General features: G+C 39.6%; 2 protein-coding genes across 6 annotated transcripts in view; one reads left to right on the forward strand and one right to left on the reverse strand.

Annotated features, from left to right (window-relative positions):
- Positions 1-10737, forward strand: part of cblb (Cbl proto-oncogene B, E3 ubiquitin protein ligase) — a 162977-nt gene extending 152240 nt beyond the window's left edge. For all 5 annotated transcript variants that reach the window (XM_014412994.2, XM_014412993.3, XM_023154987.2 and 2 more), the window contains 3 exons: positions 5763-5942; positions 6083-6187; positions 7488-10737. In XM_014412994.2, the coding sequence (XP_014268480.1) occupies positions 5763-5942; positions 6083-6187; positions 7488-7741 (539 nt within the window). In that variant the 3' untranslated portion in view covers positions 7742-10737. The remainder of the gene's footprint in view (positions 1-5762; positions 5943-6082; positions 6188-7487) is intronic.
- A 12696-nt stretch (positions 10738-23433) lies between these two features.
- Positions 23434-25914, reverse strand: part of alcama (activated leukocyte cell adhesion molecule a) — a 74302-nt gene continuing 71821 nt past the window's right edge. Inside the window, exon 16 of the mRNA XM_024804100.2 lies at positions 23434-25312. The gene's annotated coding sequence lies outside the window, so the exon portion shown is untranslated. The remainder of the gene's footprint in view (positions 25313-25914) is intronic.

Raw genomic sequence — 25914 nt, forward strand, 5'->3', positions numbered from 1 at the left:
TTGGCTTTCCTAGTAAAAACTGCTTGCGCAGAGGACCGCCTTTTCTTTAATTCTTCTCGGCATGCCATACTGACTTTTTTGTTCGTTTTTACCGGCGTTATTCCTATGCCCTCAGCAAAGATGGCGGCGACCCACTTCCGGTCGCTTAGCGGCTAGTAACTGAATTAAAAGTTCGTTTTCGGCGGCTGGCTTATCCTATGCCAGTGCCCTATTAGTTCCAGCAAAGAAATCCACACACAGTCTCTCACGTACGAGGGCTTGACGGTGTTTTGAGAACGAAGTCACATCGATCGGCCGTGACGATCGGCCGGGCTCCGTCTAATTGCTGGATTCTCCGTAGTTGACACAGACCCTCCTGCACTTCTCCGTCGCGGGGGGTGGCTAAGTGTTGATTACTTTACGGTTTTTACTAAGCTAACTACCTTTAATTTAGTAAACTCCCACCGTAAGGGTGTGTTTTAACTGATGAAACTGTGTCGTACTCAGGCTCGGACATCTGATTGCTGCCTTTTATAAGTTTATTCCACAACCATAAACTAACACCAGTACAGTAACCGTGCCTTTACAGAAGCCAGGTAATCAACTGAAAGACACAAAATAAAACAACCATACAACATTAACAAAGCAACACTATTAATGACAGTACAGTTTAGTAATAGTCATATTTATAGCTTTAACACGTTACTTGGTTAACAAAGAAACTCACCAGCTCGGCTTCATCAGTCATAACAGCGATATCAATGAAAAGAAGATCCGGCAGGTAGGATCTATGAGCGGCCGTTAACACGTACCATCCCAGACTTAGATAAATCACTCCGTCTTAAATAAATTTGTCATTTAAAGCAAATATGAGTCTGGCTGATAATAAATCACAACAAACAAATTGGCATGTTAGTAATATGGGAAAAACCCACAAACACGATATTTAATTACACAATTTTATTCTGTGAAGTTAAGTGTGGTACCCTAATTATTGGAGCCAATTTAATAAGCTCCCTGCTATGGTATGATCTGATTATGAGCAGGAAGCATGTGTATGTCTTTGTGTCATGAATGGATGGGTATGTGTGAGTGAGTGAATGGCCTGGGTGTGTGTGTGTGGGCACGGCTGGGCACAGCCCAGTGTTTGAAGCTCGCTGTCCCTTTGGGACATTGCTGCAGTTCCCCAGGATGTGGCCCTGCCTTTGGTTCCAGGGCGTGTGGCTGGATGTTCGGGCGTGGTTGTTGATCTGCTTCATTGGGGGTAGCTTCTTTGGCGTGGGGGTGGTTCTCCGGAGCCTGGGGCCCTGGGGGTGTAGTGACCAGCCTCTGGTGGAGCTGGCGTATTTTGACTTCTCAAGTGACAAAGACACATACACTGAAACGAACACACACGCACAATATCTATAAAAAAAAATACAGTGGGGCAAAAAAGTATTTAGTCAGCCACCGATTGTGCAAGTTCCCCCACCTAAAATGATGACAGAGGTCAGTAATTTGCACCAGAGGTACACTTCAACTGTGAGAGACAGAATGTGAAAAAAAAATCCATGAATTCACATGGTAGGATTTGTAAAGAATTTATTCGTAAATTAGGGTGGAAAATAAGTATTTGGTCACCTCAAACAAGGAAAATCTCTGGCTCTCACAGACCTGTAACATCTTCTGTAAGAAGCTTTTCTGTCCCCCACTCGTTACCTGTATGAATGGCACCTGTTTGAACTCATCATCTGTATAAAAGACACCTGTCCACAGCCTCAAACAGTCAGACTCCAAACTCCGCCATGGCCAAGACCAAAGAGCTTTTGAAGGACACCAGGAAAAGTATTGTAGACCTGCACCAGACTGGGAAGAGTGAATCTACAATAGGCAAGCAGCTTGGTGTGAAAAAATCAACTGTGGGAGCAATCATCAGAAAATGGAAGACATACAAGACCACTGATAATCTCCCTCGATCTGGGGCTCCACGCAAGATCTCATCCCGTGGGGTCAAAATGATCATGAGAATGGTGAGCAAAGATCTCAGAACCACACGGGGGGACCTGGTGAATGACCTGCAGAGAGCTGGGACCAAAGTAACAAAGGTCACCATCAGTAACACACTACAACGGCAGGGAATCAAATCCCGCAGTGCCAGACGTGTTCCGCTGCTGAAGCCAGTGCATGTCCAGGCCCGTCTGAAGTTTGCCAGAGAGCACATGGATGATACAGCAGAGGATTGGGAGAATGTCATGTGGTCAGATGAAACCAAAGTAGAACTTTTTGGTATAAACTCAACTCGTCGTGTTTGGAGGAAGAAGAATACTGAGTTGCATCCCAAGAACAACATACCTACTGTGAAGCATGGGGGTGGAAACATCATGCTATGGGGCTGTTTTTCTGCCAAGGGGACAGGACGACTGATCCGTGTTAAGGACAGAATGAATGGGGCCATGTATCGTGAGATTTTGAGCCAAAACCTCCTTCCATCAGTGAGAACTTTGAAGATGAAACGAGGCTGGGTCTTCCAACATGACAATGATCCAAAACACACCGCCTGGGCAACAAAGGAGTGGCTCCGTAAGAAGCATTTGAAAGTCCTGGAGTGGCCTAGCCAGTCTCCAGACCTCAACCCCATAGAAAATCTGTGGCGGGAGTTGAAAGTCCGTGTTGCTCGGCGACAGCCCCAAAACATCACTGCTCTCGAGAAGATCTGCATGGAGGAATGGGCCAAAATACCAGCTACTGTGTGTGCAAACCTGGTAAAGACCTATAGTAAACGTTTGACCTCTGTTATTGCCAACAAAGGTTATGTTACAAAGTATTCAGCCACTGCACAGAGACATGCCATCTTCAGAAGTTTTCTGATGACTCTGCGGTGGTTGGATGCATCAGCAGGGATGATGAGACAGAGTACCGGGCTGTGGTCAACTCCTTTGTCACGTGGTGTGAGCAGAATCATCTGCAGCTCAACGTGGCAAAGACCAAGGAACTGATCGTGGACTTCAGGAAGACCAGGAAACACTTGACCCCTGTTTCAATCCAGGGGGTCAGTGTTGACATTGTGGAGGACTATAAATACCTTGGAGTACACATTGACAATAAACTGGACTGGGCTAAAAACACCACAGCACTTTACAGGAAGGGCCAGAGTCGTCTCTATTTTTTGAGGCGACTGAGGTCCTTCAACATCTGCCAGAAAATGCTGAGGATTTTCTATGAGTCTGTGGTGGCCAGTGCGATCCTCTATGCTGTTGCATGCTGGGGGAGCAGGCTGAGGGTCGCAGATGCCAACAGACTTAATAAACTGATCCGTAAGGCCAGCAATGTTGTGGGGATGGAGCTGGACTCCCTCAAGGTGGTGTCGGAGAGGCGGATGCTGTCCAAGATAAAGACAATGTTGGATAACACCTCCCACCCACTCCATGACATGTTGGTCAGTCACAGGAGCTCGTTCAGTGAGAGACTGAGATTACCGAAAAGCACCACTGAACGACACAGGAAATCATTCCTGCCTGTGGCCATCTCCCTGTACAACGCATCCACTTAACACACTGTTTGCTGCTACAACTACACATGTTTCTTTTCCAAATATTTATTTATAAGTGACTTATGTATGTATGTATGTATATATATGTATATATTGTACTATTCTTAGTTAGCGTATTGTCTGTCTTGTCTTAATGTTGGTTTAAAATGGAGCACTGTAACAAAAAATAATTTCCCCCAGGGATCAATAAAGTATTCTGATTCTGATTCTGATTCTGATTCTGATTATTGAGTTGTATTTTTGTTATTGACCAAATACTTATTTTCCACCCTGATTTACGAATAAATTCTTTACAAATCCTACCATGTGGATTCATGGATTTTTTTTTTCACATTCTGTCTCTCACAGTTGAAGTGTACCTCTGGTGCAAATTACTGACCTCTGTCATCATTTTAGGTGGGGGAACTTGCACAATCGGTGGCTGACTAAATACTTTTTTGCCCCACTGTACATTTCCACTCGCCCCTGCGGGTGAGCTGTCCTTCAAGATCAGGTCCTCTACCAGAGGCCTGGAAGCTTGAGGGTCCTGCGCAGTATCTAAGCTGCTCCTAGGACTGCGCTCTTCTGGACAGAGATCTCCAATGTTATGTATGTTCCCGGGATCTGCTGGAGCCACTCGCCTAGCTTGGGAGTCACTGCACCTAGTGCTCCGATTACCACTGGGACCACCGTCACCTTCACCCTCCACATCTTCCCGAGCTCTTCTCAGAGCCCTTGGTATTTCTCAAGCTTCTTGTGTTCCTTCTTCCTGATGTTGCTGTCATTCGGGACCGCTACATCGATCACTATGGCCGTCTTCTTCTGTTTACCACCACTATGTCCGGTTGGTTAGCCACCACCATTTTGTCTGTCTGTATTTGGAAGTCCCACAGGATCTTAGCTCGGACATTCTTGGGGGCCTCTTCCATTTTGACCTTGGGACGTCCAGGTTATACTCAGCACAGATGTTCTTGTACACTATGCTGGTCACCTGGTTATGCCGTTCCATGTATGCCTTGGCTGCTAGTATCTTGCACCCTGCTGTTATACATACATGTATATATATCTATATCTATATCCATCTATCTATCTATCTATCTATCTATCTATCTATCTATCTATCTATCTATCTATCTATCTATCTATCTATCTATATATATATATATATATATATATATATATATACATATATATATATATATATATATATATATATATATATATATATATATATATATATACACTCAACAAAAATATAAACGCAACACTTTTGTTACTGCTCCCATTCCCCATGGGATGGACGTAGAGACCTAAAATTCATTCCAGATACACAATATCACCATCCCTCCCAAACAGTGGTCACAAATCAGTCCAAATGTGTGGTAGTGGGCACATCTGCTATATTGAGATAATCCATCCCACCTCACAGGTGTGCCACATCAGGATGCTGATCTGACATCATGAGTAGTGCACAGGTGTACCTCAGACTGCCCACAACAAAAGGCCACCCTGGAATGTGCAGTTTTGTCTCACAGCAAAATGCCACAGATGCCACAAGCAATGAGGGAGCGTGCAATTGGCATGCTGACAGCAGGAATGTCAACCAGATCTGTCGCCCGTGCATTGAATGTTCATTTCTCAACCATAAGCCGTCTCCACAGGCGTTCATGCTTTTTTAATTTGTCATTTATTAAAATTATAAATATATATTTTAACTCAAAAGTACAGTTTTTAAATGTAATGTTGCTGAAACAACAAAGTAATAAAAAAATAAATCTATCTGATGGAGAAATCACTCATCTTTGGAAAAGAGAGTTTATTACCTGATATGTTTAATATGCTGCTGAGAATATAGCCCAGAAGAAGCGTATAGTATAGCTTTTATTTTGGAAAGAGCCATTTCTCTGTAATAAACTCTGAAATTTCATGTTCAGGCATTTTACTTTAACTGTGATGATGTCATTCCAGAACTCCAACATATGGTCCTCATTTGAATACTCAGATATATCTGACTGATTATAATCATTTTTGTATATTTGATGTCTTAGCACCACCTCAGGGTGTAGAAGAGTCACACATTCATGCCGATTTCAGCCTTTTTGTACTTTCTTTCCCAGTCCTCCAAGCATGCCTTTAGTATGTAATCTGTAGGACTGCACATAGTTTAGAATTCTTAGTCAGCTACCTCCTCATAGAATAAGTAGATACTGTCAATCAGGACCAAGCAAAAAACCCCAAAACAGAACTCTAGCATCTGGCTTGTGTTCCCTTACAGTATTTGAAGACACCTTAAACAGCTGCCCTCCATCCCAGCCTCCTCCTCCACCTGTGAGACACAGCTTTACTGAGCCGCCCTCATCACCCTCATCCTGTAACTCTTCCATGTCATCCAACTCTGTTATCACTCAACTACACATGCCCCCCTCTGGACACGAGCATGTCCTGTTAACTCCAGGTAAAGTTTTTCTTTTAAAAACAAGCTAAATAAATCGTTTTAGGGCATTATATTTCTCAGTGTAATAAGTGTTAAACTTATTATTTACAACATTGCTTTGCTCGTGTTGGCTTGTGTGCCTGACTTTCTCTGTTGTCCAGACTCAGTTTTTGGAATGGTGAACAGTGCTGCTCCCTCGCATCCAGCCAAAAGGCAAACGGACAATGTGAAAAGCTCCAGAGGCATCCTGGAGTACAACCATCCAGGTACAACCTCTCACTAAAGAGACCATCCTGTCTCTTTAGTGAGTGTTCACTGAGCTCATGGGCAATTAGTAATACTGAAAACATATGTAAGTAGTATTAAAGTTGTTAAATTGTAGATAAAGTCACAGAGGCAGAACCCTGTGCTGGGCAAGCTGGATCCGTGGATTCGTGCAGTTGATGGTAAACTCCATGACTAAGCAACAGGGGATCTTAATATAGTGCTCGGTCAGTGTATAAATGACTGCATGTTTTATAGGTTTCAAACTTTTCATGTTGGGAGTGGAAGATCATTTTTTTTAGATCTAGATGCCTTTGAAATTGTGCAGAACCAAAAATTTCTCCTTTGGTTAACCAAAGGAGAAATTTTTGGTTAAAAGGTTCAAAGAAGAAAAGGTGTTTTTCATGTGTTGACTCGAGAAATCTCATCAACATGGATTCTTCTTTATGTCCCTAGCAACTTTTCAATGAAGACAGCAAGACGACTTTTGTACAAATAGGCTTGATTCCTTTCAGTCAGAGGAGTAGAAATAGGGCTGCTCGATTATGGCAAAAATGATAATCACGATTATTTTCACTGAAATTTAGATCTCGATTATTTGACAATATTTATTTAACAATAACAATGTATTGAATAATGGCTTAAAAGATTGTCAAAAAATAATATAAAATAGTGTGCAAATACTGATAACAGTGCAAATGTTTGCAATATAAAAAATAAATGAAAAATGTAAACATCTATGTTTAGTGAACTTTGCAGTGTTGCTCTGTGGTGCAGCTACGACACCGTAGCAAAGTTTACACACTATGTCTACTTGATCCACGTCTGACTCCACGAACCCATAATGTTTCCACACCACTGAAGATTTTTTTTTACCTCTCTTTTCAACCAACGGCAGTCACTCTCCTCTCCAAATAACTTCTGCTTAGCTTTCCGAGCTTCCCTCGGGTCCTCTTACTTGTTGTGACGCGTGTTCGAAATGCAGAGAGGTGCGCTCAATTTGCCACACGGAGCAATGCGAGAGTAAAGCACGAGGGAGGTGCTAATAATCGGCTCAATAATTTTTAATGATCGTTGAAAGCCCAGATCGTAATTTAGATTAAAATTCGATTAATTGAGCAGCCCTAAGTAGAAAGGCAGTGGAACATCTAGGCGATTTCTACATGATTAGAATCTCATGACTTCATGAAAAATGTCTGAAATCTGAAGGTGCAGGAAAAAGATCAGTACGCTGATAAGCAGTGTTTAGTTTTCTCCTTCCCAAGTTTTCCACTGACATCATTTCTCTCCTCTTCCTCCAAGTATCACTGGACTGTTTGCAGGCACCAGCGAGGCCACCCAAGCCATATCCGAGGAAGATTCCTCCAGAAATACAACCAGAAAAACCACACAGCCTGGAGCTGGAGAGTGAAGATGCAAAGATAGCTAAACTGATGGGCGAGGGTTTCGCTTTTGACGATGTGAAGCGAGCACTGATGATTGCTCAGTACAAAGTGGATGTGGCCCGAAACATCCTGCGAGAATTTGCCTTAGTGGCCCCCAGACTCAACCTCTAGTCCTAACAGAGTGTGAAAGTGGAGCACAGCGATGAAGCCGTGCCTCTAAAAAGGGCTTCTTTATTCTCTTTGTTCTCAGAAATTTAGGGGAAAATAGTGAGGGAAAGAAACAGAAATATTTCAAGGGAGACTTAGTTTTTTGATGCCAAACAGAGATGACACGCATAACAAAGTGGCTAAAACCAAATCACTGCAGAGCACAGAGAATCAAAAAAGGGAAAGATATGGATGTGAATGATTAAACCTGTGAAAAAAGAAGAGGCTTGTTATGTTTACAGTGAACTTTGCCAGTGCTGGCCTCTGGATTTAATTCTTCTGTGTGTCTGGGTGCGTAGACCAGATCATGCTACTGCTGCTACTGTCGTATCACATTACTCAGATCTGAAAGATTCTTATAATAGCAAAACAGTTTCAGCTGCACGTTGTCAGAGGGTCAGTTTTCATAACCAGTGGGGTGAGCCTTTCTCCAAGATGTTTCTTCTCTAGCTGCTTTCCACCCTCTCCTCTATTTAGTGCCTTCTGTTTTACTTCCTCCTCCTCTTCCCGTATGTATTTTTCAGAATACTCCATTTTTTGCCCAGATTTTGACATAGTAATTGTCAAATTATGCTCCTAATTATGCGAGGAGCATAATTAGCGAGGAGCTAATTATGGTCCTCGCTTCTGTTCCTACACCGGGGGATGTTTATTATTATGTTTTTCATTTTTGGGCAGCAAGCCTAGGAATGTATTTGTTCTCCATAAGTGACCTTTACCTTTTTTCATTCCCTCAGGCCTAGTTTTTTTCTTTAAGTGATGCTGTGTTTAATGTTTGTGGATGTTTGATTTGTCTGTGTCTAAAGCCAAGTTTAAAGAAATGACAGGAATGGGTGCAGTTCCATAAAACATACATATCTGTTAGATCTTAAGAGATGAGACGATCCACAGCCACCTGTCTCCCACTGTCTCACACTGAAAATGTTCACATGATGGAGGAAGCACTCTCAGCCTGATTTTGAGAGAGTGTGACTTGATAGCTTGCACGTGAACACAATGGAGAAGAACAAAATACTGCACAGGTTTCAAAACGCAAGACCAATTATATGCACGGTCATTGTAATGTTAAAAACCCTTACCTCACAATATGGCATCTGCTACAGGAAAAAAAGCATAAAAACTTGTAGCAGTTTGTGAAGCACATGGTGCTTCACAAACTGCTACAACAACTTCAGTGTTAATCAACCAAAACAACCACAGGTTAAAGCCTAAACCAAGAAAAGACACAATAGTGTCATAATAAAGAAACTTATCATGGGATGCCCCTCGGCGCCCTGAGGCTAACTAAGCGGTGTTTCAGGGTTTCTTTATCACAAAGAAAAGTTTAAAGCCTAATCTTGAAAGTGCAGTGCCTGTCTCCTAAATCCAAACTGGATGATCTGCTGCCCATTCTGTTTTTCAAAAGTTACAATTTTAGCCAAACACATGGGGTTGCATATTAAAAGATATCTGGTGTAAAACTCAAATCAAACATCTTGTGCTTCCTAACGTGGTGATCCCTTTGTGATAAGGGAGCAGCTGAAGACAGCTTTTATACAGAGTATGCAGACCATAAAATCGAAATTGTATGGTCTGCAGTGACCTTTCCCTTCAGGGGGACTAGTTGAACCTAACAATTCCACATATTCACAGAATCCACTGTAGGAGTTGGGTGTTAATATTTGTGTCTTTAATATGTCAAATATCTGAAATTCCATGATAATTTCACCTCATAATTTGAGACTGTGATAAAATTTTACTTTCCAAAGTAATTTTTGAGATTTCCTGAACAATTTCTTTGAAGAAAACAAGCTCTCAGGTGATGTGACACGTTGTAAATCGTTTATCTAGGTGATTTCTGTTCTTTAAGACCTATTTTGATATTTTTCTGTAATTGCTTTCATGCATTTGTCAAACCTGCGGATTTGTTGACATCGTGTCTTATCATATGAACAATTTATCCTTTGTTCGGAGTTTTTAAGTCAGTAAATCAAGACTCCTTAGTACAAAAACAAACAACCGAGGGCAAAAAGTTGAACTGTCCTTAGATTAAATACTGTCGTATTTATACGTTTAATCTTTGCTTGCATAGCATTCGCAGACAGCATGCTGCCTAGATTAAACTAGGTCCTATTTTCCTGTTTTCACTTCCACATTCCAATTTTATGGTCATTCACTGTTAGACTATCAAAATAATCAGAGTTGATAAGTGATAGTGTTTCATTGTTTGTTTATTTTTCACAGAGCCCACTCTGATTGAGGCTCCTCCCTTTTCAAATGGAAATAAAATGGTTCAGTCAAAACTTTGTTATACCGTAAATACAAGAAAATGATATTCACAAATCTACTAACACAGCTCACTGGCTTTGTGTGTTAGTCTTTAAATGGTCCAGTTGTATTTATAGTGTGAGTGTGATCCCCAGCATGAAGGCCTTTTTTTACTTGAGTATTTAGTTCATATTTTGGAACAAGCCAAGGTTTTTAACAGGCTTCTCCATGATAAAGTTCAAGAGACTCACATAGCTACCAGATTAACATGCAAAAATGTGAATGTGGCTCTACCCCAGCCTAGTTCATGTATTAATGGAGACAGGGAGTTTACACATATCTGGAACCACAACAATGATATTCCACATTCTGATATGCCATTTAGTGGCATTCCCCCTTAACTCGATGGTTTGCTTTTGCAGTGGTTCTTTTGTATAGCAACCATCTTTCCTAAGCTCAGTATTGTCCATTCTGTTGGACACCCTTGTGATGGGCTTAAATAACCTTTGGTTGCAAAGGGCAATTTTAATGTTCTGAATTCATTGACATATCATTAATATGTCAATGAATTCAGTGAAAGTGCTCTAGTGAAAGAAATGTATTGATAATATGTCATGCATAATGTGCAGTGTATGTTTATATTTATGTTATTCATGCTTGATTGGTTGATTTTTTTTTAAATCAATAATAAACAGTCACAGTTACCTATTAAATGGTTTGTGTTCATGTATGCCAAGGTTATTAACCCTAAATCTGATGTGTGCATGCCCTTTCACAGCCCTTTTCTGACAGCTTGTGTTTAAAATACACTCTTTCAGCCAGTGGCTTCTAGTGAACATGCAACAGTAAAAACAAAGGTATCCATCCTCTTGCGCTTATTCAAGTCAGGCTCGTGGGGCTGGAGGCTCTCCCAACTACTATAGAGCAACAAAGCTATATCATCAGTAATTATGACACAGAACTTCCCTCTGACCACAAGCTACTCAAGTCAGATCAGGAGAAAAGTGTTTGAAAGTGATTGGAGGTACACAATTTAAAGGAATGTTGAAAGTTATGCATCAAACTGTGTTTTTTTCCTTCCTTTTCTGTAGTTGAATGATGTGTTTGTGTATTATCTGTGGTCTCCATTGAGGAGACTGTCTCGGTATGGAGCTGCAAACTGCTTGACATCTGCCAGTTCAAGTCTTAGTGAAGAAAAACTGCATGTTCATTATAGAAATCAAAATTACTTTTTAATATAACCTTGTTTCATGTAAAATTAAGGATAAATGTTTCACAATTTGCACTAATTCAGGAATCAGACAGAAACGCGTTGGTGGCATTGACCATGTTAACTCTTTTGTGCACATAGTCAGTTTTCCTGTAGCAAGGGTTAGCATAGGAAACAGCATTTGAATAATGCAACTGGATTTCATTAGAGACTCATTAGAGACTTGTTCAACTAAAAAAAAACTGCAGTCATTGTTCATCTCTCAGAAATATGACTGTCAGGTTTGCCATGATGGCATTACTTCGCTTAGGTGTCATCGTTAGAAAGGATACAAAACATTTTCATTGTGATGCAGATGATACCCGGTCTTGTCTATCTGTTAGGTCAGATGACACACAATAATTATTTAAACTACAGGAAATAAAAACAAAGACCTGTAAAACCCCTAACCGGTTGTGGCTGCTGGGTAGCCCTCTTGGATAAAATTTGGATAAAACTGAGTTGATGGCCCAGGTGATAGTGGAGGATGGACAGATGTGTCTCAGAAGGTCAGTGCATATTCTTTCATTGAAGGAAGAAGCCAAGAATCACAGGTGAGTACCAACCAAAACAGATAGTCTCCAAACAGTGATACAGATAGCTCACTACATACAACAACAACCTGATCAAGAGGTCAATAATGTAAAAATCAGCAAAAGGATTAGGATTAGGATTCAACTTTATTGTCATTACGCATAGAGGGTAACAAAATACTACTCTTGCACTTCTGATTAGATGCAAATTGTAAGTGCAATAAGAGCAATTATATACAGATACGTTACGTATCTGTATATAATTGTAGCTTGCCTCCACCAGTGTGTGAATGCGAGAGTGAATGAATAGTGGCATTGTAAAGCGCTTTGGGTGCCTTGAAAAGCGCTATATAAATCCAATCCATTATTATTATTATTATTAAACGTAGAGAGCAAATATACAGATGTACTATGGGCAAATGTATGGATATACTGATATCAAATCAAATCAAATCACTTTTATTGTCACATCACATGTGCAGGCACACTGGCACAGCACATGCGAGTGAAATTCTTGTGTGCGAGCCCCACAAGCAACAGAGATGTGCAAACACAACAACACAAACGAGCAAAATACAAGAATGGCCAACCTGAAACTAATAAATATATGTACAATATATAATAGTGTATGCATTTCTGGATGTGTATACTAAATATTTTCCTACGTGTGTGTGTGTGTGTGTGTGTGTGTGTGTGTGTGTGTATACACATTTTTACAAATTAAATAGTAAAAAAATAAATAAATAAAAAAAAATAAATAAATAATAATAATAATAATAATAAAAATATATAAAATATACAGAGTTGAATATGTGCAAAACAAGTGGCATTTATATACAGTGTGGAGTGCATAATGTTGAAGTTCCAGTAGTGAAGCTGAGGTGTCTATGACGTGTTCAGCAGTCTGATGGCCTGATGGAAAAAGCTGTCTCTCAGTCTGCTGGTACGGGACCGGATGCTGCAGAACCTCCTTCCTGATGGAAGCAGTCTGAACAGTTTATGGCTGGGGTGACTGGAGTCCTTGATGATCCTCCCCGCTTTCCTCAGGCAGCGCTTCCTGTAGATGTCTTGGAGGGAGGGAAGCTCACCTCCAATTATCCGTTCAGAGCACCGCACTACTCATATATATATATACACTATATACACTATATACAGATAAGGGTAGTATAAATGGTCCAGCCAACACGGGTTCCAACCAGCAGGCAAAATCCAAAAACAAGACCAGCCTACTTTCACCTGAGGATGCCAGAATCTATAAAAGGAAAAAAACATACAATATTACAGAGAAAATTACACCAATTGTAGAATCCTTTGGTGACAGTAGGAAGGAAATATGCCATTTTAAGGGGAAGAAACCTCTGGCAGAACCAGGCTCAGAGAGCGGCAGCCATCGGCTGAGATGACTGAGATCAGAACATAGTCAAATAATTCTGATTCTGACGATTAGTTTAAATGAATCAACAGTCATACTAACATAATCATCATGTTGTAAACCAGGTTTCTGTAAGGTACGGTGGCTGGGAAGTGCAAATCGCAACAAATTAAAAAACCGCAACAAATTACAAAACCCCCACAACAAATTACAAAAACCCCACAACAAAATACAAAAAGCCCACAACAAATTACAAAAACCCCACAACAAAATACAAAAACCCCACAACAAATTACAAAAAGCCCACAACAAAATACAAAAAGCCCACAACAAAATACAAAAACCCACAACAAATTAAAAATCCTTGACGGAAAGGGATTGTCTGAAATACCGGAAGTGACACAACGATTAGCCTAATAGGGCTTTGGAGCGTGATGTCACGGGGGTGGGCGTGGAAAGGATTTTGGCCCGATCCGACATTTTGGGGGTCTAAGTGAAAAAGGAGCGAAAGCATAGCCATGGTTTGTTCTTGCTGTGTGGTCCGCTGCAATGTTCAATCGCACGACCGGGTGTTGTGCCAAAAAGTGATTGTCTGCCAGAAACTGATTGCCGTCCGCGGGAGCGCGCGCAGCTGCTTAAAGCTGCAGCGCCCGGATTACTTGCGTTGCCAGCTACTTCCCTTTCACACATATATCAAGGGCGGAGGGCGCAAACAAACACATTTATGCCTTTGTTATTAGGCAAAGGTATGCATTTATGGAACTTCAACGTTTCTTGTAACTGAATTATGACGCTTTTCAGAACGTTGCTTTCGGTGTGTAGCGCAGTCACGAATGACTACACGCATCACGATGGAATAATTAATGCCTACAGGTTTAGTATGTCTACTCTCGTTGTTCATATTTGTTATAAGACTGTCGAATAGTAGTTAAAACAATAAAGACCTATTGTGCCAGTATCACCATGACTCTTTCTTGTTTGTTCAGAATAACGACTGAGAACATGGCATTTTAGCGCTACCAAAAAGTCATTGTGGCCTATAACTCGTCACTGATATTTCTGCTTCAAACTTGGCGGATGTCATTCAGAAGGGTCATATGTCAAATATTACATCTCAAACAGTCCCTTAGAACTGCTGGATAACCTGTAAAGGAACATTAACATTGATAATATGCCATTTTCAGCCTGCCAAAAAGTGATTGTGGCCTATATCTTGTCACTGAAGCAATGTTTCTGCTTCAAACTTGGTGGATGTCATTCAGATGGGTCCTATGTGACATATTATATCTCAAACACTCTCCAAGAACAGCTGAAAAACTTTTAAAATAACATTAATACCGATAATATCTCATTTTCAACCTGCCAAAAAGTGATTGTGGCCTATATCTTGTTAATGAAATACTATTTCTGCTTCAAACTTGCTGCATGTCTTTCTGAAGGGTCCTATGTGACATATTATATCTCAAACAGTCCCTTAGAACTGCTGAATAACCATTAAGGGAACGATAAAACTGATAATATGCAATTTCCAACCTGCCAAAAAGTGATTGCCGTCTATATCTTGTCACTGAAACAATATTTCTGCATCAAACTTGTTGGGTATCATCCAAAAGGGTTACATGTGACACATTAATAATAGGGCTTTGGAGTCCTTAGAGACTATCTCAAACAGTCTCTAAGGACTGTTGAATAACTATTAAAGGACCATTAATACCCATAATATGCCATTTTCGACCTGCCAAAAAGTGATTGCCGCCTATAACTTGTCACTGAGATACTATTTCTGCTTCAAAGTTGTTGGATGTCATCCAGATGGGTCATATGTCAAATATTACATCTCAAACAGTCCCTCAGAACTGCTAAATTACCATTAAGGGAACAATAAAACTGACAATATGCAATTTTCAACCTGCCAAAAAGTGATTGTGGCCTATATCTTGTCACTGAAACAATATTTCTGCTTCAAACTTGTTGGGTATCATCCAAAAGGATGATATGTGGCACATCATATCCCAAACAGTCTCTAAGAAATGCTGAATAACCTTTAAAGGATCATTAATACCCATAATATGCCATTTTCAGCCTGCCAAAAAGTGATTGCCACCTATATCTTGTCACTGAAACAATGTTTCTGCTTCAAAATTGTTGGATATCATCCAGAAGGGTTACATGTGACATATTATATCCCAAACACTCTCTAAGAACTGCTGAATAACTTTTAAAGGAACATTAACATTGATAATATGCCATTTTCAGCCTGCCAAAAAGTGATTGTGGACTATATCTTGTCACTGAAACAATATTTCTGCTTCAAACTTGGTGGATGTCATTCAGAAGGGTTATATGTGACACATTATATCTCAAACAGTCTCTAAGGACTGCTGAATAACTTTTACAGGAACATTAATACCCATATGACATTTTCGACCTGCCAAAAACTGATTGCCGCCCATAACTTGTGACTGAAACAATGTTTCCGCTTCAAAATTGGTGGATGTCATCCATGTGACATATTATATCCCAAACACTCTCCAAGAACTGCTGAATAACTTTTAAAAGAATCAGAATCAGAATACTTTATTCATCCCGAGGGAAATTAGGGTTACAGCAGGCAGCACGCTAATGGCGCGTGCGCACTTACAAAGGAACCTTCTGACCAACTTTACACAAACATCACATTGGGCAGACATGTCAGAAAGGTAGGCTGATAGGAAAAAACAACAAAAATACACTACATGAGGTAAGAGGAGGAGAAAAAAAACTCCACTCAGACTGAGCTCCTAGTGGGAGAACAGTTTGATAACAGAAAAAACACCTCAGCACAAAAGCACATGACTATCAATACACCATAGAAACACAAGACAAGCAACAGGGGCGGGTAAAGGGTAAGAGAGAGAACATTAATACCGATAATATGCCATTTTCAGCCTGCCAAAAGTGATTGTAGCCTATATCTTGTCACTGAAACAGTATTTCTGCATCAAACTTGTTGGGTATCATCCAAAAGGATCATATGTGGCACATCATATCCCAAACAGTCTCTAGGAAATCCTTAATAACCTTTAAGGGAACAATAGAACTGATCATATGCAATTTCCAACCTGCCAAAAGGTGATTGCTACCTATATCTTGTCACTGAAACAATATTTCTGCTTCAGACTTGCTGGAAGTCATTCAGATGGGTCATATGTCAAATATTATATCTCCACCAGTCCCTTAGAACTGCTGAATAACTTTTAAAGGGACAATAATACCCATAATATGCCATTTTCAGCCTGCCAAAAAGTGATTGTGGACCATAACTTGTCACTGAAACAATATTTCTACTTCAAACTTGACTGATGTCATTCAGAAGGATAATATGTGACACATTCTGCTGAAGATTTAAATAAAGCCTTTATTGGACAGCGCATAAAATGTCAAATTTCAAATATAAAACCAAATATAACACCAAATGGAAACAGCTGGGAGGAGATCTACATAAATAAATTAGGAACAATAAGTAATAGGAAAGAGAAAACAAAAGGTAAAAAAATGTCATTCCAATACAGCACTTATTAATTTAAACAAAAAAACAAAAAACAATAACAATAACATCCAACTAAAGAAGAAACCACCAATTTAAATAAACTAACAAATATACCAGAAACAGGGGGTATAGTGGAAGCTGAACACCAGTAAACCATGAAACAACTAGGGATGTAAGAAAATATCGATACAACGAAATATCGCGATATTTCACGCAATGATACTGAATCGATATTTAAAATCAGTGTTATCGATTTTTTTAATTGAAAAATGACATGCATTTACTGTTTATTTCTTTTGTATGTTGGAATTCAAACTCCGGCCACTGGTTTGCAGTTTTCACCGCCTTTACTATGACGTAAAAACGAGGTCTCGCGATAACTGTAGAAGCGTCTAGTTTGCCAAAAGAACGAAGTAGAACAGTCAGTGGACATGTGTGATGCTAGCTAACTGATGACTGAAGAGGAGAGGATACAGCCGGCCCCCGCAGCTTTCAAAGCTGATGTGTGGACTCATTTTGGATTTAGGACAAAAGAAGGAAGTAAAGACTATGACAAGAGCTATGCAGTCTGTAAAATCTGCACCGCCAGAGTCAAATATTCCGGTAACACAACAAATTTACGAACACACGTGTCTAGACACCATAGCGACGTAGCGTCAAATGCTAATTTTAAAACGAAACGAGGCGATCCCTCTCAACGGACAATTGAAGAAGTTAACTTTTCGAAACTACCAGCAACTTCAACTCGTGCAACAAAAATAACGCAGTCAGTACTTGTTTTTATTTGCAAAGACATGCGCCCTCTGAGTGTTGTGGAGAATAAAGGATTTCGTAATATGATTAAAACGCTGGAGCCCCGTTACACCGTTCCTTCTCGACAACACATCACGGACATCGCTCTGCCAAAGCTGTACCAAGAAGTCAAAGCGACAGTGCTGGACTCTCTCAGCTCGGCTGAGACAGTTGCTCTGACATGCGACGCTTGGACTTCGAGAGCCACTGAATCGTACGTAACTGTTACAGCACATCACATAACGGACCAGTGGAACCTTCAGTCTCATGTACTACAAACCCGAGCCATGCATGACAGCCACACAGGTGAGCACATTGCAGCGTTACTAACTGACGCTGTGGCTGAATGGGGATTGAACGCAAAGGACCTTGTTGTTGTTACCGATAATGCACCAAACATGGCTCTCGCGGCTAGACTTGCAGGCATAACGCACATACAATGTTTTGCACACAGTCTGAATCTCGCCTCACAGAAAGCACTGAAAATACAATCCGTGGTGCGACTTCTCGGGAGGATCCGACGTGTAACAGCCTTTTTCAGGCGCAGCACCACAGCCAGCAACCAGTTGAAGCAGAAACAGCGCCTCCTTCAGCTACCAGCTCACAGATTGATCACGGACATAATTACGAGATGGAACAGCTCCTATGATATGATAGAACGATTTTTAGAACAGCAACCAGCCATCTGTGCAGCTCTGCTTTCTGCAGAAGTTAGGAAGAGTGAAAAAGAAATTTTCACATTAAGTGAGTCTGACATCACATGTGCAGAAGAAGTTGTCAGGGCACTCAAGCCTATGAAGGACGCCACCCTGGTGATGTCAGAGGAGAGTATGCCAACCCTGTCCATCATTGCTCCTCTTCATGCCAAGCTTGTGATGGGTGCACAAGAAAGTGTTGATGATACACCGACAGTAAGGGACATTAAGACTGCCATAGCAGAAGATCTGGGAAAGAGATATGTAAATGAGAGGGAGACACTATGGATGGCATCAACTGTTGATCCTCGGTTTAAGGACCTGCCCTTCCTGTCTGAAGCAGAGACCAGTGAGACCTATTCCAGACTGTTGGACACTGTGGTGACTGTGATAAAGAAGGAAGAAAATGTAAGTAAATAAATTAATTTATTTGGAAAAATTCAACTGAAGTTATAAGCAAGTGAATAAAGTAAAAAGCAAAAAAAAATGCATATTGATGACATTTGTCATCAAATATTAGTGAAAAACAGGGTGAATCTTGGATTTGAATTTTGACTTTCTGACATTAATACTATTTGAATTTAATGTTTTTCAGCAGCAAAAGAATGAGGAGACTGACAAACAGGTGGAGGAAGAGAATGCCACAGAGGAGGCTCATCACCCACATATCAAAGACAACTTTGACTCCATCCCTCGGCCACCCCTAAAGAGACAGAGGACCTCATGTGCATTGGTGGACTTGCTCGGAGCTACGTTTGCCTCTACTAGTGACAATACTGCACCAAAATCAGAACATGATGTTGCTGCAGCTGAGATCAAGAGGTATAGAGATGAGACCCCTTTGCCTCTCACAGGAAATCCTCTCAGTTGGTGGAAGGACCATGAACAGGAATACCCTCAGCTATCCAAAGTAGCAAGGAGTTTCCTATGCATTCCTGGAACAAGTGTCTCTGCAGAGAGAGTTTTCTCCTCTGCAGGAGACATAGTAAATGCACAGAGAAGTGTCCTGAGAGCTGACCATGTCGATCAGCTTGTATTCCTGCACAAAAATCTGGAAATTGAAAAATAAACACTGAGAAAACACTACACATGTAAAATCTCTGATATGAGAATGTTTGACATTTTGGTTGAGTCTCATAAGCACTTTTATTTAGATGAGTAAATTCCTTTTTTCAGGTTGTACTAAAAGTGTTCCATTGATGGACACTGCAGAGCTGTACTTTATTTTATTAACACTTAATTGTAATAGCACTTTACATTTTTTGTTAATGTTTACTTGGATGGATTCTTCAAGCAATTTCATTTTTGATTTATATTTGTTTATGTTAAGGACACATAAAAAGTACTTTGTTTTGATGCTCCATAGAGCAGTTTTTGGATAAGTATTTTACAATCATAGTACTTAGAAAGACTTCAGTGTTACATGTTTACTTTTTTCATGTTAAATACTTGATATTTCAGTAAAGTAGTTTTTGTTTATTTGACATGACTTCTAATAAGGCAGATGTTAATTTCTCCATTCATTTTGAACTTAGAGAGTGTTTTTGTTTCAGATGTTTCATGTCAAGCATTAAACAGTTTGGACTGTTTACTGTGAGTTTTCCTAATTAAATTGAGTCCTACTAAACACAAATATCTGTCTGGCTTTCAGTATTTCAATATATCGTATCGTCTACCCTGTATTATGATACATATTGTATCGCCAGATTCTTGCCAATACACACCCCTAGAAACAACATATATATTAATTCTTTTGCCACAGTAACTATAATGCTAACATGTTAGGAAACAGGAAATAATTGAATAATCCTACAAACTAATTCAAATCAAAGCTGAATTTTAATGTTGTTAACAATACAGAAGCACACACAGCAACACAAACATAAATGAATGAATGAATAAATCAATAAATAAACAATGAATTAATATTATTGGAGACAACGATACAAAACACACATTTCAAAGCCTTAGAAAAATTGCCAGAGAACCTAACTGTCTGACCAGCATGCTTCACAGACAAATTTGTTTTCTGTGCTCTTGCGGGGCTTCTTTGCACAGCCCTGTGGTACCACCGTGAGCAAATGTCACAGCCAATCTAAATTAGACAAAACAAGGAAACACAAGTATTATGTTAATAGTGGTATACAAAGAAGTATTTAAATAACAATTTTGCAAAATACGCAGATCATAAAGCAGTCCACCATTCATTACAACTACAATAATTCAGATGATGTATTCACATAGTTTGTAACATTTTTAAAATTATATTTTTGTTTCATGATTTTTTTTATCATCTTTTTAGACTGAATGGGCTATGGACATGTAAAACATAAGCATTTACCCAATCGGTGTCACCATCGTGGTTCCCACAATAGTGGCATAGGTCAGTCAGGTCATCTTCAACAACAAGAAGCAATTACTTTAATTTTAATAATAATGAACTCTGTTTGCATGACTACATAATAAGATTATAGCAATAAAAGAACAATGTTAAAAACACGTTCAATAAAACAATTTGTAGTTTACTATTTAATTTATATTTGTAATGATACCTGTATTCTCAAGAAGACATATTGCAATCTGTTGTCTCAGACTTGCAATACTTGAAGCAGAGTTCTTAAACTCTACTTATTAACACTGCAATTTTCCTTGTAAATCACACAGCAGGTTTGCTAGTTTCTGCCAATATTCTTTGTCAGGTGGGTTTTTAATTTTTTTAATTTTTTTTGTTTTTAAATTTAAGAAGGGACATCTTCTAAGATGCACTCTGCAAACTGTGAATAAAATATATAACAATGCAGTCATTATTTGAAGTAAGATTTGCTATTCCAAAAATTGGAATCATATTTATTTTTAGAAAATCATAGTAAGTGCTCGTGTTGAACAAGAAAGAGGACACAAATGGAGACACTGGAAGAGACAGAGCAGAGACTAGAACCAAAAGCAAGTGATTTTATTAAGGCAGGTAAACATGACAAAACTCAAGCAAAGATGGAACAGGAGAAACAACTAAAGTTGGAAAATAATTATGAAAACTGTTATGAAACTATGCTAAATATAAACCAATTTATATATCACAGCTCCTTCCTGAAACATCCTTGCTGCAGGAAGGAGTGCTTTCGCAGATCATTCATCCCAACAGCAGTTAAACTCTATAACTCCTCAATGACGATGTCATAATTCACTGGACTTTGTGGTCATCATATGATCAAAATTAATGCAAAATGCACCTTCTCTGTTTATGGAGGTGTGCAGGTATATATGTATGTATACATGTGTATATTTATTGTCTACGTGTGTGTTCATGTACATGTCTATACGTATAGATATCTATTACTTCACAGGAACAGTAATGGTAGAATATGTTAAGCTATATAGTTTATGTCTTGGATATTTCCACAAGCACATCCATAAGCACATACTTTGTATGCTACCGTTGTATAAAGTGTATTTTATATTTGTTTGTATTTATTGTTATTTTTGTATTTTCCTTCTGATACCTACCTACTTGATCTGAGGTAACACAAAAATTTCACCATTGTGTGATCAATAAAGTCTTATCCTATCTTATCTTATGTTATCTTATCTATGATGACTACAATGAGTATTGTGATGAGACGTGAAGGTAAAATACACAGATGACTTGACAGCAAAACAAAGGAAGAAAAAGGTCTGAGATACAGACAGGAGGTGATCATGGACATTGGAAACATATAGGGAAACAGCTTAATGAAATGAAAATTATGACATCACAGTAGAAGAGTAAAATTAAGCACTAAGAAGAAAGAAGCACAGGACTGTCAAAGTAAAACAGCAAGTATAACAAATTACAGACATGACACGAACCAACAAGGGAGGCTTGACAACAAGAAACACACAGACAAGAAATACATGTCATATTAACTAAATGACAAGAACTGGCTTACACAATGGGCTATAGATGTCACATATAACCCTTTTGGATGATACCCAGCAAGTTTGATGCAGAAATATTGTTTCAGTGACAAGATATAGTCCACAATCACTTTTTGGCAGGTTGAAAATGGCATATTATGGGTATTAATGTTCCCTTAAAAGTTATTCAGCAGTCCTTAGAGACTGTTTGAGATATAATGTGTCACATATAACCCTTTTGGATGATACCCAACAAGTTTGATGCAGAAATATTGTTTCAGTGACAAGTTATAGTCCACAATCACTTTTTGGCAGCTTGAAAATGGCATATTATCAGTGTTATTGTTCTTGTACAAGTTATTCAGCAGTTCTAAGGGACTGTTTGAGATATAATATTTGACATATGACCCATCTGAATGACATCCGCCTAGTTTGAAGCAGAAATATTGCTTCAGTGACAAGATATAGTCCACAATCACTTTTTGGCAGGCTGAAAATGGCATATTATCAATGTTAATGTTCCTTTACAGGTTATCCAGCAGTTCTAAGGGACTGTTTGAGATGTAATATTTGACATATGACCCTTCTGAATGACATCCGCCAAGTTTGAAGCAGAAATATTGTTTCAGTGACGAGTTATAGGCCACAATGACTTTTTGGTAGCGCTAAAATGCCATGCTCTCAGTCGTTATTCTTAACAAACAAGAAAGAGTCATGGTGATACTGGCACAATAGGTCTTTATTGTTTTAACTACTATTCGACAGTCTTATAACAAATATGAACAACGAGAGTAGACATACTAAACCTGTAGGCATTAATTATTCCATCGTGATGCGTGTAGTCATTCGTGACTGCGCTACACACCGAAAGCAACGTTCTGAAAAGCGTCATAATTCAGTTACAAGAAACGTTGAAGTTCCTTAAATGCATACCTTTGCCTAATAACAAAGGCATAAATGTGTTTGTTTGTTTGCCCCCCCCCCGTTATATCAGTTGCACGGAAGTAGCTGGCAACGCAAGTAATCCGGGCGCTGCAGCTTTAAGCAGCTGCGCGCGCTCCCGCAGACGGCAATCAGTTTCTGGCAGACAATCACTTTTTGGCACAACACCGGCAAGAGAATATGTTCATATCACTCTTTATAGCCTATTAGTTTTATTTTCGATGCACTCTGAGGTCATAGCAAATTAGAAAAAAACATCCTACTGAGTGATTTTGCAGAACTACCTTCTATTTATAGACTTGCTAATTATTTGGCATTATTGCAGCAAACCAGCCTGGATGACATCGTGACTGGGTTCCAGTGCTACACAAGGGACCTGCTTCAAACATACCACCATGCCAATCAGATTACCGTATTTCCCGGACTACAAAGCGCACCTAAATATTAGCCGCACAAGCTAAAATCAGGGGAAAATCCTGTTTTGTACATACATTAGCCGCACCTGACCAAAAGCCGCAGGTGTTTCAATGTTGACTTATCATATGTAAGAGAATATGCACAAAGGGAATTGTCAGGAAAGAGATGGCTGTTTGGAGACATCACTTTTATTAATATTTTGAAAAACAAGTTATGGGTACATATTTGCACATGTAGTACATAACAGTAACCTACAGCACACCAGAACAATAGATTCGGCCTACCTTTTAGGCTCAGGTGCAGTGACACAGCTTTAACAAGAAGAAAAGTCAGTCATTCACCACCATCTTTCTCTTCTTCCTACGCACTAAAACCACCAAAGTCCTCTTCTCCAGTGTCAGATACAAACAGGCTCGTGATGGCTTCGTCATCCACTCTTCTTCTCTCCTTCGTTGTCACTTTCAAAACCAAAGAAATCCTCATTGTCAGTGTCAGAGTCGAACACCCTCAGAAGGGCCGTGGCGGTGTCCTCTCCATCATGCAGCAGTCCAGCCCTTCAAAATCCGTTGGTGATCGTGGATGTTTTCACACTTTTCCACGCTGTCAGAATCCACCGGTGGAGTTGGGCATAACTTGCAAGTTTATCGCCGCTCATCATCCACGACTCCCGCTGAACGCGTAGCGCTACTTTGAAGTTTGTTTTTCGCGCTACTTCGTACGGCACTACGTTGCCTGGCGGACGGACATGTGACTAACATACCACTCTTGAACCCCGATCCTTCCGCCAGGCAACGTAGTGCCGTACAACAGCGGAACACACAAAACAAATCGTCTTACGATATGACAAAAATCACGGACAATCCATAGAAAAGCCGCACCTGACTAAAAGCCGCAGGGTTCAAAGCTTGTGCAAAAAGTAGCGGCTTATAGCCCGACATTTACGGTACTTCTTCCATGTCCTCACATGAAGAGGTGACCCTCCTGGATAAGATGGTGAAGGTTTGCTGCGTTTTGGTGAACAGTGTGATAATAAAACCAGGGAAAAATGAAACCTGCTCCTGTCAAATATTCTTAAGTCTTGTGCTGTATAAATAGCGGTAATTTTTCAAAAGATAAATTGAAGTAATTGATAGTAAATAAAGTAACGTTAGTAGTGGGTGATATCGTGTAAATGCTGTCATGATTTTGTGTAAACATTTTGTCCTTTATAAACTATAAATGACATGGATTCTACATGTAACTGATGTGATGTTCTATAAGGTGGTTTTAATAAAAAAAAGAGCAAAAATTAGTTTGTTTCTTTATTCAACTTTTGAACAGTGGTACTCAGTCAGTACATATTCAGTAAATGCAAATTATTTACATGGCAGTGCACTTCAGGCATAAATCTAGATCCCTATATAAAACATTATGGGTCATTCCCACAACCCACAGCTTTACTGTGCTCCAGCAAAGATTCCAATAGCAGTGACAACTCCTCCACATTAGCAGGTGGGATTTTTTGTTTTTGGGGACGGCTCCATTTACCTTTCAATACGGATGGTCTGTTTATGTTTTCATCCAGAGCCGTTTTTGGGCAGCTGAAGAGGAGAAGTCTATCTTATGGCCAACCTCTGGCTGTATCTTGGTCATATTACCCAGAAAAACCCAGTATGCAGGTTCATCTGTAACAGTCCTTGTGCCACAGATCTGCACTGTTGCTTCTACATTAAACAGAAGAGCAGCGACATGGATGCAGGTCTCCACGACTCCGGCCATACAGGTGCAGTGGGCGGCTTCAACATTCCCCTGTGATGCTCACAGGGAATGTTGTGAGCCAGCAATGAACCCAATGCTGGTTCATTCAGTCTTTGAGAGTGCAGTACCTGAAACATACAAAGTTAATTTAAAGACAAGGACTCTACTGAGCCAAGGCCGACATAAATGTGTTTTATCTACTTTCAAATCCATTTTATCATAAATGTAACAAAGTATTTAGAAAGTTAGCACATACATGTAATTTTTCATTTTTTTATCAAATCAAATCAAATCAAAATTTATTTATATAGCACATATTAAAACAACAGTGTTGACCATAGTGCTTCACAGTCAATAAAAACATGAGACAGTTAAAACAAACAATAAAAGAGGACAACAAACAATAGGTAACAACGCAACAAGCTAAAACAGCCAACTAGACAGAATCAAAAGCCAAAGTAAAAAAATACGTTTTAAGACGTAATTTAAAAGACTGGATAGACTCGGCAGTGCGAATATGAACGGGGAGGTTATTCCAGAGTCTGGGTGCCACGGATGCAAAGGCCCGGTCGTTTATGTATCCATCTATAGAACGCTGCATGTTATATTCCAAATCTGCCTGTTCTCTTTCAGAAACCTGCCTTCAGAAAATGAACCTAAAGTATGTAATGCAAGGATGTCATCACTTTCAAGATGGAGAAAGCATAAAGTTTGACTTTAGGTGACAATT

Source organism: Maylandia zebra, linkage group LG10 (assembly GCF_041146795.1).
Source record: "Maylandia zebra isolate NMK-2024a linkage group LG10, Mzebra_GT3a, whole genome shotgun sequence".
Taxonomy (NCBI): domain Eukaryota; kingdom Metazoa; phylum Chordata; class Actinopteri; order Cichliformes; family Cichlidae; genus Maylandia; species Maylandia zebra.